The sequence below is a fragment of the Centroberyx gerrardi genome, chromosome 9 (assembly GCF_048128805.1).
Source record: "Centroberyx gerrardi isolate f3 chromosome 9, fCenGer3.hap1.cur.20231027, whole genome shotgun sequence".
In the NCBI taxonomy this organism is placed as follows: Eukaryota; Metazoa; Chordata; class Actinopteri; order Beryciformes; family Berycidae; genus Centroberyx; species Centroberyx gerrardi.
The window spans coordinates 17422559-17443259 of record NC_136005.1 but is presented as its reverse complement, the minus strand read 5'-3'; the positions used below and the strand labels follow the sequence as shown (position 1 = coordinate 17443259).

The 20701-nt window shown below is 40.3% G+C and overlaps 2 protein-coding genes across 3 annotated transcripts; one reads left to right on the top strand and one right to left on the bottom strand.

Annotated features, from left to right (window-relative positions):
• Positions 1 to 390: 390 nt before the first annotated feature.
• Positions 391 to 1740, bottom strand: psmb11b (proteasome 20S subunit beta 11b). Its single transcript, XM_071912853.2, has 2 exons — positions 1707 to 1740; positions 391 to 1421 (listed from the first exon to the last, which is right to left on the bottom strand). Exons 1-2 carry the CDS (start codon positions 1738 to 1740, stop codon positions 391 to 393), a joined length of 1065 nt encoding a protein of 354 aa, XP_071768954.2.
• A 555-nt stretch (positions 1741 to 2295) lies between these two features.
• Positions 2296 to 13999, top strand: LOC139922329 (protein sel-1 homolog 3). Of its 2 annotated transcripts, none has more exons than XM_071912819.2 (24): positions 2296 to 2558; positions 2861 to 3401; positions 3597 to 3723; positions 4821 to 4942; positions 5126 to 5241; positions 5529 to 5578; positions 5906 to 6029; positions 6198 to 6330; positions 6613 to 6753; positions 6846 to 7060; positions 7146 to 7325; positions 7812 to 7934; positions 8110 to 8250; positions 8365 to 8427; positions 8514 to 8690; positions 8793 to 8920; positions 9311 to 9394; positions 9525 to 9606; positions 9906 to 9981; positions 10067 to 10185; positions 10382 to 10503; positions 10701 to 10815; positions 11067 to 11130; positions 11415 to 13999. In XM_071912819.2, the coding sequence occupies exons 1-24, from the start codon at positions 2499 to 2501 to the stop codon at positions 11690 to 11692; spliced, it is 3381 nt and encodes a 1126-aa protein (XP_071768920.2). In that variant the 5' UTR covers positions 2296 to 2498; the 3' UTR covers positions 11693 to 13999. The 2 variants fall into 2 exon arrangements, with proteins under 2 accessions (XP_071768920.2, XP_078141924.1); XM_078285798.1 differs by having other exon boundaries at positions 10748 to 10815; positions 11415 to 11553.
• The last annotated feature ends 6702 nt before the right edge of the window (positions 14000 to 20701 follow it).

Below are 20701 nucleotides of genomic sequence, written 5' to 3'. Positions count from 1 at the left end.
CCACGCGGCACTACATTATGACCTTCTCATTACAATTTTTTCCAGACCTTTTCTCTTTTCACTATCCCCGCTACATATTGTTGTGCACCCTGCTCCTTTTTTCTGCTCCCTTCTAACGCTTATCTGAACCAGACACATAGTAAGTTGAAATCAGCTAACATACTTGAAATGATTACTAATGATTCAACATCTAAATTGAAATGTCAGCCAGTAATTTGTAAATGCTGTAATACATTTATTATGATAAGTGCAAACATAACATCAGCTGTTTATTAGAGGGACCAAATTATTTCAGTTCATTAATTTTGTATCTGCTGCTAAGAATCCATCATGTCTCTCCAAAATAATCCAAAACATTTGCTCACTTTCCTCATACCATTTTTATTTCTTTCATGTATTCACTGAGACTATGTCACATCCTGTCTCTCCCTCCTCTTTTTTTTTTTGTGTTCGCCTCTCCTTCTCTCTGTAATACTCCTCTTTCAAATCCTCTCTGTTCCTGCGAGTCCAACCTTTTGAAGTGATGTGATAAAGGTCTACACAGTTTCCTGAGTACGCGTCCCTGTGCGTGGCTCTGTACACAGCTTCCCTGGCTACTGAAACAGCCTCTTTCACTGTCAGCCCCCACTGCACCTCTTGGTCCAGCACAGAGTAGGCGTAGGGCGATCCTGAGCCCACAGAAAAGAGCGTTCCCTGCAGGCGGGTGCCGTCACTGCACACGTAGTACAGACTGGGTCCGGAGAAACCTTGTCTCCCTTTAGGAAAGCACTGTTGCTCACCGATGGTTGAAGAGAGGCATTGGGTCTTTGCCTTTGCCAGAGAGACCTTTTCCAGACTGGCACTCGCAGACTTTTCCCTGTCAATCATTTGATTGTCTGTTTCTGTGTGGTCCTCCAGACCCCTCTCTATACCTCCATGAGGGCATCCATCTACCTCTCCTCCATCCCAGCCACACAAGGTGGCAGCCACACACAACTCGGTTCCCTTAAATGGGTGAAGCATGTGTGAAAGCAGTTTGGCAGCCCCACCTGTGGATAACCGTCTGCCATGGCGGAGTTGGTAAAGCCGCAGTTCTCGAGCCAGAATTCTTTTCCAAAGGGCGCAGTCGGCTGACGTACCTGAGGTGGTACCCACCAAGTGGCTGTGGATGGGCAGGATCTTCTGGGCGGCCGGGCACGCCACAAGCCCAGAGCAACTGGAACGGGTGTCTGCTGCGGCCAGCACGCCGCCCTGGAACGTGAAGGCCAGGGTGGTGGTGCCATGAGACATGGGGAAAGGCAGAGGCACAGCGTGAGAGGGAGCAAGAGGAAGGCCAACGGGCAAGGAGAGGGTTGGCAGGATGGAGTCCTGAGATGAGATGGCACTGGAGCTCCGGACGGCGCTGATTTGGCCAAACTGTATTGGGCTTTCATCTAGGTATTCTGCAACTGGTATATAAAAATTAAACAGACTCACACTGTTGCTCAAGGGCAAACCACTCGTATAGTTACATCCAGTCTTCTTTCCAAAAGGCATTGAAGAATGTTCTGCGGCAAAACTGTTAAGAAAATTATCCTGGATATTACATAGATCCTGTAAAGCCATTGAATATGATCACACAGGCTGATAATTTTGAATACCCCAAACAACTTGTAAAATGTCTTATCATTTAATTTGCTTCTTTGCTCCCTTGAGCTGCTCTATAGCCCTATCAAAACTATTCATACCAATCCTCTGACTAAGACGGGGTTCATATGCCATCTACAGTTGTAGACTATGCCTATTTTAAAAGCAGTCACCCTTTATATAGGCAACAAAGATGGTGAGGCAGCCTCCATCTATAATGTTGTCATCTAAAACAACTTATCAGCAACAGTAACCAATGCCTCATTACCTTGACTTGGACGCCTTAACATCAATCGCCCATGGGTAATTAATTTTGGCTCTGAGATCAGGTTCTTGCTCAGATGTGATTTCTTCAAAGTTTTGTGTGGGCGTTGGCCAAAGAGGACACGTACAGCATGATGGCAAAGCCTAAGCTGGGGCACTGAATGAGGTTATGAAATTAGTCAGACTCTGTGCTTTAATGAATCACTGGTATGGAAAGTTCCCAATAGAATCAGTAATAAAATTAATCTTACACAACCATTTTTGTTAGACTAGATGTAGGTCAATCTGCCACACAGCAGAGCAAATCCAGCCAAGCCTTTAAGGTAGGTAATCCTTTAAAGGCGCTTCATGCAAATCGCTGAACTTGCAGCACCAGAATATCAGGTAGTCCCACATCACACAGGGTGTTTGCTGCCACAACTGCCACCTGTACTGAAACTGTGGAGTGACGTCTCAACCACTGAAAATACTTTCAGAGGTGCAACTTTATTTTATATACTACTTACTACTTGTCTAACGGATTTATAATCAACTCAAGGAATATATATGTACATTTTTATTATTTTTTTAATTGATCTGAAGTCAAACAAACAGTACTTAACAGAACAACATACAGTTCCTGTTGCAAAATGAATGTGCTGCACTCTAACATCTTTGGATATGCCTTTGCTGCTGCTATAATATTAATGGTAAGGAACTCTATTACATCTTACTTACTATATATATATGATATGTGATTGAATATGATAACCCTAATAACAGGAATATGTTTATTGTGAAAATGGCTAATCTTTTTTTATGGCTTGGTATATTTTTTTAAGCAAGCAAACATCCTCTTAAAAATATGTCCACTCAATATGTCTGCTGCCTGATGTGTTTGAATGAGGAAGACTGTACGCTCACCTGTATCCAACAGGACATTGATGTGAATAATACATTCATTACATTCCCTAAATTAGAATTTCATTTCAATATCTTTCATTTCACACAGGGACAATATGTGTTACAAGCCATGTCAACGTCCTCGTCCCAGAGTGGTGACAGCCTGCACGATAATTTCATAGTGTTTGACTCTGCCCCTGACAAAGTGATAGATGGCTCAGCGATCCGTGTGCAGTATCAATGTTCCTGGCCATGTCAGCTCGCGGTGGAGGTGGTGGTGATATCCCCACCAAGGAGGACGGGGCTGGTGGTGTTCAGGAGGGAATGGATCAGCAGCAAACCCCACCGAGGCCCCAGGATCCATGAGGTGCGGCTCAGATTCCCTCGATCCCTTGTATATCAACGTGACTTTTTCAACAGGCACATTTTGGAGGTCCAGCATGTGACAGTGCGCGCTTGGCTAGACCATCTTAATGATGACTATGAACCCAGCACATACCATGACTCCGCGGTGAGGATCCACAAAGTGCTACAGATTGTGCCTCTCTCTGAACGCCCGACTAAACCTCCCACTGAGTGCCCTTCATGGCCTGCTGAACTGATGTGGCAGATGACCAGAGACAGAATCTATCAGTGTCCACATGAGTCAGGTCAGGCCTCAATCAACCTGTCATGTTTTCATACCGCATACTGTCCAGGTTACATCAGTATCACAGGTCACACGCTGAGAAACCTGAAGCTTTTAATGGAAGCCTGAAAACATTGGTTTTTTTTCCAGGAGAGGACACTGGCAAAGACAAATATGCTCGCTGAATCTAATTGTTGCCTCCTTTATTTCTACACAGACACAATCGATATACTAAAGTTCCCCCTGGCAAGCACCGGTGAGCGCTTTGGAGTGGTCCGAAAGTTCCAGCCTTTCATCAACAGAGACCTGGAGAGAGCCCGTCTCCATGCTGTGACACAGCCAAGGTTGGACTTAACACTTCACTCAACAGCCAGTCTCATTTAATTCATTTTAGCTGGTGCTTCAGCTCAGTTCGGTCCATGGTTACTCTGCATGGAGTTCAAATACACTAATTTTTAGAAATTTTAGAAATCTGAATTGCAACATTTTAGACTGAGGTGTTAACTACCATACAAAACAATGTCACACACCCTCAGTAAAACTAACACTGATGACAAATCACCATATATTGCTATATATAATGCCAGTGTTCTTAAAGGGCAAGTTTGTCGATTTTGGACCTATATATAATTTGTCTCTAGTACTTTGACCTGCAGACAATATTGACTCCCAAGTCAAATGCGACCAACCAATGTATTTATATTCACAGCCTGGAAATCAGCAGCACCGCACCATTTCCACTCAGTGGATAGTCTTCTCCCAAACTCTACCCACCTCTGTTTACAATTTGACCTGACCGTCCACAAACCTAGATCACGCCGCCAGTAACGCACTTTCACCCCACAGCAGGTTCTGCTGCGGCAGAGACAAATAGTTCTGTCATTTCCTGATTAGTGAAAGTGTGCGTAATGGCACATAATGAATTGTGTCATGTTTACTCTCAACTCCCCTGTTGAACCTACAAATGGCTTTTTTAGAGATATTTTGAAATAGAGTATTTGCACTCATTGTTAGCAGCAAGAGGCCTAGCAACGGAGCTCGCTGTTTCAACTGACAGCTGACTCCAGGTCCAAAATCGGCGAACTCCTGGTCCAAAATTGGCAAACTTATCCTTTAAAGCAGTATGGCCAGATCAGGTTCCAGTCAGAGAGGTTTGCGTTGATCTCAGCAGCTTGATGTGGAGCACAGGTCATTTCCTCCTCAGTGCTGGCAGCTGTTACAGCACACCCCACTTTTATTTTTACTTCACTGTCATTATAAATGACTTTATAGGCTTCATGAAGCCTCTTCATCAGAGCGTAAGCTTTTTATTTATGGTTGATGAAAGATGCTGAGGTCAGTCATTTTCAGCAGATAGTACAGTGATTCAAATTCAGCCTTATGCTTCAGTAGCCAAAGAAATATGTTTTCGTCAAATCATGTTTCGTTGCTTGGTTTTCAGCGTCACCATATCTGTGTGGATCTACCTACTGAAGTGGTGTCGCAGGGAACTCTGTGGCATCATCCATCATGTTGATAGGAGAAATATATATGACTCCCTTCTGATGCAGCTTACAGACACAGGTGGGTCATAGCAGCTTGTGGATACACCTGATACCAGTTTAGGGGATAAAAGTGAAGTGTCATGTGATTATTATGAGTGATGATATGTATTTCGTGAGATTGTGAAACAGGCTGCAATATGTATTAATAAAGAGCTTTGCTTCTCCTGTGGTGAAATATATGACTGTCATATCTCTTGTGTAGGGGATGTCATAATTCAGGCACGCTTGACAACTGGAGGAGATGAAGCTTTCCGATCCCATGTGGTGTTGCCCCTGTGGAAATGGATTAGATTAGACTGTTACATACAGGACTCAAAGGTATGGAACCACAGTAGGTGCCTCCGGGAGGTGGGATAAGGAATGGCAATTCAAATCCAGCTCATGACAAAACCTTCCAGTCATCCTCTCTCATCGTAGTTTAGTTAGGAATCCTGGCATTGCAGTGTTTGGTTTCCTTTAGGAACAGCTGTAAGATCCTGTAAGATGGTTCTTTTCCAGCTGGGAAACTCCGGGCGATTGCAGTGTGTACTGCAATTCGGAGTTGTTCACAGCTGAGTAGATTTATCTGTGTCAAGATCTCATGCTTTATTTTGTCTGACTTTTAGGTGATGCTGGATGCAACATGGGATAATGAAACTCACAGACATATATATAAGTAAGACATTTTATGATTTTTTTTTTAAAGATGCTACATGTCGTTTTTTCTGATTCAAATATTGTGAAATGAGCCGTGAGGACAAAATAAAATAAGCAAAAACGTATAACTGTTGCCATTACAAAACATAAACCCAGATATACACTTTCTGCCATCATTTAGTTTGGGAGTTCTCAGGCTTGACTCCCTGCAAAATACTTTCTGGCTGAGAGGTTCTGCAAGAGTATGCATTGCAGCAATGGCTAGACAAATGATGACAGAAAGGGATGGCTCACAATAATCATGATTATTGTTTTAAAGGTTTGAGTGTTATTGAATATCTTATAGATTTCAGAACAATATCCACTATGATGACACCAGTGGATACTTTGCGATTGGAGGAGGCAAGTACATGCCAGGCATCAAAGGGTATTTTGGGAATATCAAATACTATCGTTTTGGAACTAAAAAGGTACGGCGTCTTATTGTTTTTTGTTAATTATTTTCTAATCATGAGTCAAATATCTGTGAATGAGTTACACACAGTGATCCCATTGTTCTGATATTATCTATGTAAATACCTTTGTCTGCTGTTAATCCCAGTGTGATGAAATAGGATGTTATTACGAATATGTTACAGGTGAAAAATCCACTTTTCCCTAAGACGACATTAGAGGATCTGGATAAGACTCATCGCGAGTGTGAGGAAATAAAAGGATTTACAACAGCTTTTCTTCAGGGAGTGACTCAGAGTCACCAAGCTTTAAATAAAGGTGAAATATAATTTTAATGAGTCTGTTTAATGGGTGTTGCAACCCTTCTATAGGGATCACTGAATTGAATACCAACCTAGCAATACTCACAACATAACACCGCATATGACACTTTGTGGACACTTTTATCCAAAGCACCTTACAGAGTGCACACAGTTTTACTATGGGTGGTATCAGAGGGAATTGACTCTGGAAGTGTTAGTGCCATACTCTACCCAAACAGCTATACAAGACCACAGTTGGCCCTGCGAGATAACATTACTTTTAAATATTTTCTTTCAGATTTCTGTATCCCTCACTTCATAACATTGTGGGGCCAGTTTGGACGGAATATCTGTCAACAGACATGGACCTGGGAAACACAACTTAAGCACAGTGCGCTTTTCCGTTTCTTGCAAACAAAAGAGGAGGACCTCAGAACAGGTGTCAGAAATTGTATGAATTATCCAAATATCAGTGATAGAATTAATGTATTATCCACATAGTTATTTACAACTATCTCCTGATATCTGTAGGATCTTGGGGCATGAACAACCTTCAGCACCTCAGGACAAGTTTGTTTGAGCAGGCTGTTGGTATAATGTTCAATTTGGATCAGACAGACATCCAAATCACATCCACCCTAATAGCTCTGCTGCAGGCGTCCTGCTGCTTTGGAAATCACCAAGCGTCTCTCTTGCTGGCCACCATCCACCTTGCTGGCCTGGGGCGCTCGATGGACCAACAACAGGTAGAGTCAACACCCTCCTTGTTACTTTATCAAAGGTAATGGCACTTCTGTCACGATGACTCATTTTGGCCTCTGTGTCTTTCAGGGTCATGTCTATAGTTTGATTGGTGCAGTGGGAGATAACCGTTTCACCCTCATGCATGTAGGGTACAAGCACACACAAGGAATCGACGGGTTTCCGAAAGACTTTGACATGGCTTATAGCTACTATTCCAATGCTGGGGCACAAAGCAATATTGACAGTTGGAACAGACAGGAAAATAAGGTACATTTACTATAGAACTACAGAACTTTCAATGGTCTAAAATTAAGTAGTAGTAGTAGTAGTAGTAGTAGTAGTACTAGCAGTAGTAGTAGCAGTAGTGACAGTAGTAGAAGTAGTAGTAGAAGTAGTAGCATTAGTAGTGCTAGTAGTAGTAATAGTAATAGTAATAGTATTAGAAGTAATAATACTGGTAGTAGTAGTAGAAGTAGTAGCAGCCGGCAGTAACAGTAGTAGTAGCAGCAGTAGTAATAGTAGCAGTAGTAATACTAGTAGTAGTAGTAGTAGTAGTAGTAGTAGTAGTAGTAATATTAGTAGTAGTAGTAGTAGAAGTAGTAGCAGCAGTAACAGTAGCAGTAGTAAAAGTAGAAGAAGCAGCAGTAACAGTAGTTGTAGTAGCAGTAGTAAAAGTAATAGTAGCAGTAGTAGCAGTAGCAGTAGTAGTAGTGTACTAAATCAATATCTCCCCTTCCTGTATCTTCCCTAAAGCAATACCCACCTGACCACATCTATCTGAACAATGAGGAGGATTTAAAAAGCCTGACACATGAATCAAGTGATGCCTTTCAGTATCTGAAATTCCAAGCAGAGAGAGGACATGTAGAATCTCAGGTATGTGTAATATACAAAACAATTTACTTTTTATGAAGATACCGCGTACACACTATGTATCTTTGGTGCCGAAAAGCAGTACAAATAGCTTAGATAAAGTTAAAGTTAAGGTATTATCAGTAGGCAGGGTCAGGGTCTACAGAACTGGCTAAAAAAGAAATTTGATTACCTTTAGAAACTCCTGGGAACTATTCTTTTCTGGGGACAAAATGGAGCCTCGAAAGACATAGCAAGTGCAGTGAAGTGGCTTGAGAGGAGTGCTATGCAAATGGAGGATCCCTCGGCCATGTATGACTACTCCATTCTACTGCTGAAGGTAAAGACTGTAATTTTTTTTTACAAAGAATTGAACACTGGAAATTGTGTGTGCATGTGTGTGTGTGTGTGTTTTGACAGTTATTGATTGACTGATTGATGTTGACTCTTCTAGGGCCAGGGGGTGAAAAAGAACATTACCCTCGGTATTCAGCTGCTAGAGAAAGCTGCAGCAATGGTACAGGTTTACTTTGCACTAATCAATCTGTATGTTTTCTGTGTGTTCCTTTACTATGAATACCAGTTTCTATCTCCATGCTTTAGGGGTCAATTCGTGCCTTGAATGGTTTAGGATGGTACCACAGCACTATACTGAAAGACCACAAAACTGCAGTGAAATACTTTGAACAAGCTGCACGCAACGGGAGTGATGATGGCATGTTTAACCTGGGAATTTATCACCTCACTGGGAACAACCCAGACAGTCCGTGGATGAATGAGGTTTGAGTCCCGCACTCTGTCAAAATTAACAGCGAGTTGAAGTTTTAATATTTGACATAGGTTGATGAAATATCTAGCCGGAGTTTATTATGTGATCCACAGACGGCCGCGTTCCAGCAGTTTCTGAATGCGTCTAGGTTCGGTCATGTAGCCGCTTCAGTGGAGGCGGCCTGGTACCTGTCGACAGGAAGCCTGGAAGGGGTGTCTCAGGATGTGGAGAGGGCTGTGATGTAAGAGGCTTTCATTAGCTTGGTGAAGAAAGCTTTGTTATGGGCTGTTGCACTGTAGCCTGCAGCTCAGTGGCATCTAATTTCAATGACAGTGGCTAATTCAAGGTCAGAACCTGGTATTTGCATATCTAAAAATAAATGCCACTGTCATTGGCATTATTGTCTGGCTTAGAGAGACCCTGCTTAGCAATGTGACTTTAGTGTCTTTTGAATTTAAAGATGAAGGTGTTGTAGTGGCTGTTTTCAGAATGACCTCGAGTAATCACAAAGTATTTTAGGTCATGTTACAGTGTCGTATCACTTTTCTGTGAAATCCACAACTTGCCATTCAGCGTTTACATGGAGTAATTAAATTCCATAATACTTTATCATCCTTTACCTGCCATGTAGATTGTTGAAAAGGGTCTGTGAGCGGAATGGACACCTTGGATACATGATCAGAGAGGCTCTGCAGGCCTACCTCCAGGGCTCTTGGTAAGGACTTTCATTTTAACGACTTTTCATTTGTCCTCATTTTAATCATTTTCCATAGTGACTGCTAAAATTGTCTTCAGCTTCGGTTTGTGTGCCATTGTTATAACATTTCCAAACATTGATTTCACAGGGGTGAAGCGCTTGTAAAGTATGTTTTGGCAGCTGAAACTGGTCTGGGTCTGGCCCAGACCAATGTCGCTCACCTGTGTGAGGTATGTTGACTTTGGTTTTACTGTAACTCACTGTCTCCGTCCTTGAGATAATATGGCATTAGTTAAACAATGACAGTCCCTTTAATCTGATCTTAAGCACACCTCTAAAATCCCAGTCAAATAAATGGAGTTCAATATTCGTTTGAATGTGGCTGGTGAACAAATTTGCACATAAATCAAGTCACACAGGAAGCCCTCAAACCATGCTAGGGAGAAAATATAACAGTTTATAATGTAACCTTCACCCTTGCTGAAAGTCTCTGTTCCATCTCATTCAATACTCATTCTCCCAATTGCAGGCACTGAATCTCCGTTATGATTTTCAGTGGAGATATCATAACTATTCCATATTAAACTATGATCCCCATCCATCTGGTGAGTTCCTGTCTTGTCATATTGCCTTAACCTCTCTGTCTGTCGATCAGGTTGATAAACAGCAAGCACCTATCTTGTTTTACAGGTCTACTGAAAATGGGAGACTACTACTACTATTCCTCCAGCAGCCGAGAAGACTCATTATCCTTGGTTGGCCGGGCCATATCGATGTACAGCAGAGCAGCTCTAGCAGGCAGTCCTCAGGTGACAGATTTACTCAGGCTGTAATCTCACCACCCACCCCATGATAAACTTAATTAGCCTTCCACTGGCTTAAGCCTGGTGTAATAAAAACAACAAACAGAATTATACAGCGTTATTATTTAGAAACTTTCTCGGTGAACAACCCATCAACCCACTGTTAAAGTCTCATGATTTTTATTTTCACATTGACTCGCAGGGAATGTACAACTTGTTTGTTTTGGCACAACGAGGGCACGTTCATCCACTGAGCCTCCGAGGCTTGCTGAACGTGTCACGTCACGATAACCTGGACATTTTGGCGGAGAAGATCTTACAAAGGTGCTTCTTTAATTGAAAAACTGACACAATGAAAAATGAATAATATTCTGATTATTGTACAGATAACTGATATTAGAGCGTTGGATAGGAAATGATACTGGCAGTATGCTGTGCTTGTAGTTGTATAGGTTGAACAATAATATGGAGGCGTGATATCTACAATGTGTAACATGGTTTTCATTGTTTTGTTTCTGAAGATGTGTAGAGATTGAGCATGAAGATGCGGTAACGCCATGTTCTTTAGCTCTGCTCAGAGTCCAGATGGGAAAAGCCTTGAGGAAAATGACTCAGAACGGTGCACAGCTCGTGTTGGTAGGCATAAGGCAATCATCTAATTTGTAGTATAATAGAGAAATTCAACACACTGCAGGCTGCACCCCTATGTTGTCTTCCTTTGATAATATGATGTATCCTGAATTAGCCTCCATCTATTGAGTCAGTATAAGTGAAAATGCAAATAACACCTTCCTCATGAATAAGAAATTAAAGACACTATAGACTGCTATTTTGAGAATGAAAAATTTGATAATTTATTTAAACCTCCCTTTTCTGTTCCTCTATAGGCTTACGCATCTCTTCTCAGTTTCTTCATCATTATCATTATTGTTCCAGTGCAAATCTGTTTTGGTAAGTCAGTAATTGTAATCTTCTCCATTGCATCATGTGGCATGTATTTGCCACAGGGTGGTGTAATTTCCCCACACATTGGTTTACTGACTCTTGCCCTGACTTGCACGCTACATAAAAAGATAACTTGTGCTATCACCTTATTGAAATTCCTTGTTATCCTTTTCTCTTAAATTGTTTGCCACGAGTGGGAAACCTCCTTGGTTCTATATGAAACATGTAAATGATTATACTGACATCATTAAACAATGTGTGACCATATAATTACCTCTTTTCATCCTCAGAGCATTTGCAAATTAACACAGAACAAAGGAATGCCAATCGCCATGCAGTGGAGGTGAGGACAAGGACGTCGGCTGTCAATCAAGCCGGTGTCAACTGGAATAGAATGCAAGATGGCATCATGGGAAGGCTGGGCAGCATCTCAAGAATGGCTGAGAATCTCTGGCTTACCATACTGAATGGTGAGCAGTGGCTCCGGCAGACCAGTGATTTGGCCGTGACTGTGTCAGGCGTGTGTCTGTGTGCTTTCTGGATCACACTGCTCTATCATCTCTTATGACATACAATACCCAATAGAGTGATCCAATAGCCGCAGTAAAGCCCCAGACAGTACATAAGAGTGTGCATTTAGTGGATGAGTTACAACGCTATTCATATGACACATTTGTATTTTAGAGGCACCTGACTCATTTTAACTTAGGAGAATGAAATAAGAGAGGTGCTGACAGGAATGTGAGTGTACTGCTTTATCAGGCAGTTGATAATGATTTCCTCATTCGCCATTTTTTCCATTATTTCACTTGTGTAAAATACTTATCGCGCTGTTCATTTTATTAATACCGACCTACATTTTTTATTGTCCTGGGGAGGCGGTGCCAGGGGAAGACACTGAAGCCTGTATTATGCAACGTGTACACTAAAAGTTTAGTAACACAATTTCATCAATTAATGGGCTGGAATGTTTTGTTTTTTTTAGAATTCAGTGACTTCTTTTGTGAGAATTAATGACTTCAATAATGGCTTCACACTGTTATAATTGAAACGCACTGGCAAATGCTGTGGTGGTTGGGTTATAAACACAAAGGGCCAGCCAGAGCCTCAGTGATGGATTGGTGACAGGAAGTTTAGTTCTAATAGGTCAGCTATTAAGACTTGTTCCTGGCCCTATCAGTGACATGTTGATGATAAGTGTCCAACAGGAGACTGGACATGCAGCAACAGCATGCAGGGCTCCTCCTAAACATTTTATCCAAGGCCACTGCAGTGGCATTTCAGTAGTTATTGATTTAGTCCGTGAGCGGGCAGGTGCTTTAATCTCAGTCAATGCGTAAGATAAAGCAACAAGGCAACAGAATCCGTCTTACCCATCACTAAGGGAGACTACAACAGGAAGCCTGGCTTGAAAGGCTGAGTTGCCATAGCAATGTAAGACAATACCTGCAACACGCCTTTAGACCACTTCCTGGGTTTTAGTCAAAAATTTGTGCTTTTATTGTGTTGTTACTGTTACCATGAAGATAATCTGATGGCCTGTACCCCATAGAGGGATTCTGTTTCTGTGCGCTCGGACAAATATCTGGAACAGGCCGTGTTATTCAGTCCTTAACTGTTATTTACAGCTCTAGATGACTGTTGTGGTGATGTGGAGTTTATAGCAGTGTGTGTTGTTGCCTGGTATTCATGGAGCTGTCATTAGTTAAATAAGGAGTTTCACAGTGTAAACAGCAGTATCTGGAGCTCCTTCACTCCAGACTGATGATGCCTGTATAATTTGGGAATGGAATAATGATCTCCCTCTTCCTTGTTCTATCCTTGTCCTTCTTGTCTTCTCTCTCTGTCTGTCTTCTCCCAGTTAAGTATAGGTCACCAAATCTGAAATATTACATACTGTTTCACATATGCACTGTAACCTCAGCCTCACTTCACAGTTTGCTCTGTCGTAATTTTATTGGCCTGTATGGCCACCGGCTAATATTTTGAAAAACAAAACAACAACACAAAACAAAAAAATTACTGCTAAATTCACAGAAACAAAGGTTGAAATTATATTGATATTGATGTTGAATCTAGTGAATAGGAAATATGTATTTATCTTTAGAAACCATAATGCACAATTTGTCACTGAAGATGTACAATTTAAAGCACAATTCTATTACTGAGACTCTTAATTATGCTGTAAACAACAACCATTAGTTATTATGTGTTTTTAGCATTTTAAATGTTTTAGCAAGTTATTTTAATTAAAGTTACCTGGTTGGTCATGCAAGCAAATGGAGATGCTGCAGGAAAACTAACAGCCACCAGGCCAAGTTATCTAATGGTAAAGGTAATCTGAGGTTATGATTGATCAAAACATCTACCCAGGCTTATAATTATTATTTGAAAGGCTTTAAACTATGCGGCAGATCCTCTTGATTTCCATTTGATTGTTTAATGAGTTGATAACATACTGATGGATGTGACCTTGAGTTGTGGTACTGTATTTCAGTTCATTGCTATCAGACACTTTGACCAACATTAGTGCGAAGTGACAGAATCTCACATTTGATTTACAGCTTTCACACTGTACATTCTTATTCAGTTCAGTTAAACTCTCACTGAACCTGTGATGTGCTTTTGTGTGTAATTTTGTATTTCGTGTCTTGTGTGTTCTTTTTTGTATAACTTTGTATGTTGTTTTTACTCTGTACTGTTTGTTATTGTGCTGTTTCTTTGCTTTGACCTGCCAAGGGACTACAGATGCGAATTAGCTTGCAGCTATAATCTGGTACGGTGCATCAAATGGTGACATTTATGTTTGAACTGTACATTGTCCCTTTTAAATAAATAAATAAATAAAATAAACCTGCTGCTCTGTTTGAGCAACAGGGTGGGATCAAAACTTTGACCGCCACTGCATTCTTGTCAAGAATAAATCTGTTTATTTCACTTCTAGAAGTGTCAAAGTCCTGTGGGTTCAACCCCACTGGCGTCATATGTTTATTATTATGCATGTGCTATCAGTAAACCTCACAAAAAATGCAAAGAATGCATTTTATGGTTCTGACCTGATTATGGCTGCACAATTAATTGTGTACAAATGCATAGGCTATTGTGATTTTAGTTTCCATCATTATTAATGATAGAATTCGACAATATGTAAACATCTAATTTAATATCATTTACAATGGCTGCTGTACTATAAGCACCCTCACTGACTCCATTAAATTCTTCTGCTATTCACAATGAGCACTGCGACCGATCACTGCCACTGAGAGCCATTCTATGTGACTTGAGCATGCACAGCCATAGCAGAAACAAAACACACAGCTGGCAGGAGAAACGAGCAGCCTAGCACTTGAACGAGTGAATAGCCAAAACTGATAAACTGATATTAGTCCAAACATTGGGTAAGAATGGATAAATCCACTGTTGATAGAGAGACAAATCCACTTCTATTTGGAAATATTTTGGTTACAAACCAGTTGACGTCAAATAGACACTGTGCAAAGTTTTCTAAAAGGTGTTGTTGCACCTCAATAATACAGTCAGGAATCATCACAAAATCCAGTGCAATGAGCACTGCAATGAGCATCAATAACACTGTGCAGTGAGTCTTCCCAAATTCATTAAGACCAATAACTGTGATCAATAATTGTGGTCACACTATTAGGCACAATTCAGTAATAAAGAAGATGATTTTGGCCAGACAGATGCAGCTCTAAGAAAGGCACACACACACACACACACACACACACACACACACACACACACCTACACACACACACACACACACACACACACACACACACACACAAAATACTGGTGAAGTTCACATACACAGTTAAAGTGCATCCACGATCACACACACAGGCGACATCACCCATCAGCAGCCAATTCTTACATACTAACCTGCCTATTGCTGTAACACCATTGGTGCTACCATTAACAATCAGATGAACTTGGCCTTCTGACAGGATCATGTGGGGAGTTAAACTCTGGCTGTGTCACCTCAGGATGCCTGCTCATCTCAGATGCCTCTGTTCTTAACTCTGCGTTCACATACTGAGAAACTTAGGAAACCAGAGCAGAAATGTAAGAAGTCAACTTATTGCTTGGACACGTCTGCTGATATTGATTGGCCTGAGATCCTTGTTTGAGGGTAGTGTTGCCAGATTTGGTTTGTATAAAGGCCCAGACACAAGGTCATACCAGGTCACCAGGTCATAAAAATGTGCTGTAGTGCAGTACTGAACTATGATTATTATCACAAGTGTTATCCTGGCAATGCCTACTGTATATTCATATCAGCAGACAATAAATCTATTGAGGACTTGGGATATTAAGTGCGATTTATTGCCTTCTGGGCTAGTTACACAGGGCAAAATATACTAACACCTCAACTCCTTAGCCTCAGCTGGATTGTTCACAGCCTGGTATCATGAATAAAATGAATAAAAGGCCTATAGGCTGCTGACTTTTTTGAAGTAGATGCACAAACACAAATCTACACCCATCTGTTGGGCTATATGTTTGACCAGTTATAAGTTGAATACATGTATAGTGGCTGTCTAGCTTATTTTTACAGGCCTGCTGTATTCAAGGTTCAGTACAGTTGCCTCTGATGTGTGAGACAGTTAACAGAACGGCAATGAGACGAGTCAGAACCAGAGAAGGGTCTTAATCCATGTGACAGACAGCCGATACTTTGTATGGGCTTATAGCGCATTTGTACATATGTATGCATTCAACCAGTCCTTGCACCTTATATGAGGTCCTGTATGAATTAATTTATTGTTCATCAGTCTGCATTGTATCACGCTGTTGCTTATCAATACAGTATGTTCCAGTGAAAAAGCAAATCCCATGTGCATTCTTGTAGGCTACTTGTTTAAGGTCTATAAAACGTTTCACATTCTGAGATAAAAAACAAACATTACGTTTTTTCAATGTTTATGAAAATTATCTAGTGTAGCCAGAGGTTTATCAACCACAGTAACCTATTCTGGACTGTAGAGCCAAATGTTCTGGTGCAATGCCTGTAGGAAATAGAAGATGCAAAGCATGGGATCTGACTTGCAGGAGTAGGCTACATACTGGTGAAAAGTTACGTTTGTTTGATCAGCATTATACATTTTAAATTAGAAAGTACTTGGAGGGCGTAAACCTCTGTCAATGCTGAACAATTCTAACTTGCTGTTACACTCAAAGACATCATTCCTAAGTTAAAGTGATTTCTTGGCCATGCAAACGAAGCCTTAGGATTTGGAGTCAAGTCTCTCTCTCTGTTAGTTTTATAACTATTGTTAAAAAACCATAATCGTTAATGATCACTATCAAACTCTAATCAGTTGTTCCTTGGCCCAAGGCCTATCTGTCGACCAAATTTCATGGAAATCTGTTATAAATCTGTCATATATCTGTCATAAAATTTTGAGATATCCTGCTGACAGACAGACACATTTCTTAGTTCATCAATTAATAAAAGTTGGCCTGTTCTTGTGCTTTGGTATACAATAGAACTATTCTTATTTGAAGGTTTTACACAGTGACCGATCCCTTGAATTGCCATGTGATGGTTTAATGAGTTGATAACATACAACAGTTTTATTGCTTTTTGACTGCTACTAAGAACAGGATATCTGCAGGGCCCTGAAAAAAGTATTAAATTATATTATCCAAGCTCAAGGCCTCATAATAAAAGGTCTTCAATACAGTTCATGACAGAGACATTTCTTGTAAGACTGTTTTTCCAGTGAGATATCAGCCCAGTCATGCAGACCTATTCTGACATGTTTTCATTTTCACATTTATTTAAATTGAAATTAAAATTTGACTTTTACTATTATATATATATCTAATTCTAACTGGCATTGAAAAAGGTCTTAAAAAATCCTAAATTTAACTTGATGAACCTGCAGACAATGGACTCCCAAAATTTGATGAAATGAGCACAATGTCTTAAAATACAAATGCCTGCACTAAAAAGTGAGAGAAAAACGTTTTCCCAAAAAGGCTGTGTGGAGAGACGACTAGAAACTGGTAGAAGTTTGACATTGAAGTAGCACATTGAAAAGTAAGGGCGTTATGGTCGGTGTGGTAGATGGGTACAATTGCCCTCCGACTACTTGGTTTCAATTCCCAACTAATACCAAGAAGTTTTCTACTGTGAGAGAAGTTTTAATTTGTAGCTATAGGTTTTCTATTTTAACCATGACCAAAACCTAACCCTAACCTCCTGGGACTTCAAACTATTAGGTATCAGATGTTTATTTTTTATCTGGAAACTGACAAACAAGAAAATAAAAAGACTCACATACATGTACACGCACAATATTAAGGGTTAACACTGGTTATTGCTGCAGGACATGTGTTGCGAGGGGTGTAGTCAGCCAGCACTGAAGTCACTGCCACGATAGGCAGATAATATGTCTTTTTACCAAATGCTCGTTTTGTGTTTACCAGTGTGTCAACTCACTTAGAATTACACAGAGCACAGGGCGCCTGGTGGCTCAGTTGTCTAAGATGCGTACCATGTAACTGTGACGTCTTGGGTTTGAATGTGGCCCAGGACCTTTGTCGTTGTTGTTTACCCCCTGCCTGTCATTGTGGTAGCTAGTTAACAGTCAATGTGCTGCTAGTTTCAGCAGCCACCAAAGAGAAACCTCTCAGTTGTGACCAAAGTGGCTGGTGGTCCACACTCGAGTTCATCTGGGTGTTCTCACCTCGCCAAACAAACTGAAGAGAGGGTAAACACTCCAGTGTTTGCTTCAACGGCACCAAATATGTCAGGCGTGAAAGAAAGTGGGTACAAAACTAACTCAGTTACATTTACAAATCCCATGCAAAGGCGGTCAGAGCTCAGCTCATGATGCCTCCCCAAAAGAAATGGAATAATATGTGAGAGTCAGGGAGTTATGAACGGTGAGAGGGCTCAATGCGTGAGGTCAACATGATCTGCTTACTGGCAGTAAGGGTAACTCCTCAAAACAACTAAAGCATATTGTTCACACAGATTCTTTCATCTGTATCAGTTATTTATAATTGCTGTCACACCCTTGCTGTCTCTTAAGAACACTCACTTGGAATTTGTATCAGGAAAAACAATTTGGAGTCGCTCCAAAACAATTTTGCCATTTCTGCCCTTGGCAATGCAAGCCAATAGAAACCAATCCCCAGTCAGCTATGCTGGCAACTCCATTTTCTTTGTAAACAATCCTGAGCCATTTTGTTGCAAAATGTTGGCAGCTAAGGTTTTGCTATGACAGAGTTACAGCACACACCAAGACTGTTGACAGCTGTCCAGGATGAAGTAAGGGTGATGATGGTAAGCAACATTTACACCTACAAGCCTTCAACAATCACTGAAAGTCTCCTTTGCTGTGAGCAATAACAATGTCATTTCTCTGTGTGATGATTTCTTTCTAATATGTCTTTTTTCTTAACTATGACCACAGAATTGGAATGGATAGATAGATATTTCAATTCCATACTCTTGGATGGTGGGTTAAAGGATATTAATTTGGTCCTTTATCCTAGTCTACAGCAAACTGAAACATGGTTTGTTTCACTAGTAACAGCCTTACAGTATATTGGCAAAATTTAGCCACTGGTAATTGCTGTAATACTAAATGATAATGAAGTTTGGTTTTGAAAATACTGAGTTTTTGGTGTCAGTGTCTGTTTTTAATTTTAATAGAAATGATCAATGAATTCCCATTGATGGAGGTGAGAGCACTTTACATACGCTTTAACAGGTATTTACTCATGTTAATAAAATTCTGCCTATATATATGGCTAAATACTACTACTAAATGTTTAGTTATTAATTTGATTGTGCTTGCGATCTCATCTTTGCTCTGGCAGAAAAAGCCTGGTCAGTCAAGTTCATTGTAACATGCTGCTATCTGACTCTATGATGTTGGCTCAACATTTACTAGATATCATTATATTTGCTGCCTTACACAATGAATTGTTTTCATTGTATTTAATACCGTGCTTCCAGCGCTCTACTATGTTCCATCTTTGCGTTCTGCATTGTGCAACCACCAGAAACGTGTCTGTGGTTCAAGTTAAGGCTGGAAATGTGGCACAACACAGAAGCAGAACAAATGTTATTCTAACAATTGAAACTGAAGATAAAACTGGGTAACACTTTACATGAACTCCAGGACACATTCACCTGAACAGTTGTTTTCATGGCACATTCATGAACGCTGATTTGGTCCTTTAGCTTTCATTAGGTGTTCAGATAATGCTGTACTTGGCAATTGCTGTTTTAACTTAAAAACATTGGTATTTTATTTTGAATTATTTGCTCAATATATTGACACACTATTTCATTGCTGTGTCACAAAAATCAGGTACTTCATGCACTTTAATCAAAGCTGGCATATGAGTATATGGGTTGAATCAGTAATCATGAAAGTTATTTAGGCATTATAAATGTGTTATAAACTCGAGTTCATGTTAGGTAAGAGAGGGGTCAATTAATCATTTTAAACAATGATTGTTTTCTTAGGACTACTGTTATTTCTAAGTTAATTGACTTGATAGGGGTCATCATGGCTTGTTGATTGATTCAAGGTGATCTTGACCTGGAATCATTAACATACCACTCCCATTCAATAAATGAAAACTGCATTTCAAGCTACTGGAAACACAATGCAGTCTGTGGAAAAACTAATTAGATAGCTGTATCAGCATTGTCCACAGTACAAGTGTGTAGCCTAATATAGCTTCATAAATGACACTTAGTGATTGTTAGTAACAATAAAGTAATAAAAAAAAAACAATAAAATGAGTAGTGAGACTCTGCCTTTGATCTGAGCATACTGCGGAGTCCACTGGGCGCTCCTGGACCTCATAAATAAAGATAGTGGTGTAGGGCAGCGTAGAGGATAAGTGGAGTGTGGGTGGTGGTGTGGGAGGAGCAGACTCTTTCATTGGTCTCAGGAGGTCAGAGGGCTGCAAGACCAGGCAAAGTCCCTCTCTCTTCAAGCTACTGTTCAAAGGCACATCAGATAGGTCAGCAGGCAGCTATTGCTATGAATCTCATAAAGCCACTGTCGTTTTCTCTTAGCAAATTCATCTGGGGCCAGTAAATCTTCTGATCCATATCGTATGCAAGACCATCAGTATCAGGGCTGAATTTTGAGTGAATCGATCATTATTATATATCGATAGTTCTAGATTACTTTGGCTTCAGGCAATACATACCAAGCTCATATTGCTTACATAATAATGTACCTTCAAATGCTGAAATGACAGAACCGGACAATAAAAGTGACAATACTACAGCACTTTACAAATAATAATTTTTTATTTACAAATATCATATACTCTTAAATACTGAATAACAAATATTTAAATGCTACATGAAACATTTCCTCATATAATCTGCAATAAACCCAATGCCTCATATATATATATCATAAAAAATATAAAAATAATTCAGAACATTCTGAACCAACCATAGTTAAGCCATAGCTCTGCTTTACAGACAATCAGCCAGAACTGCCGAACAGCTACACTAGGTCCTGGGCTCAAAAAATACAAAGTGTATACTCAACACTTCTGGTGATATTCT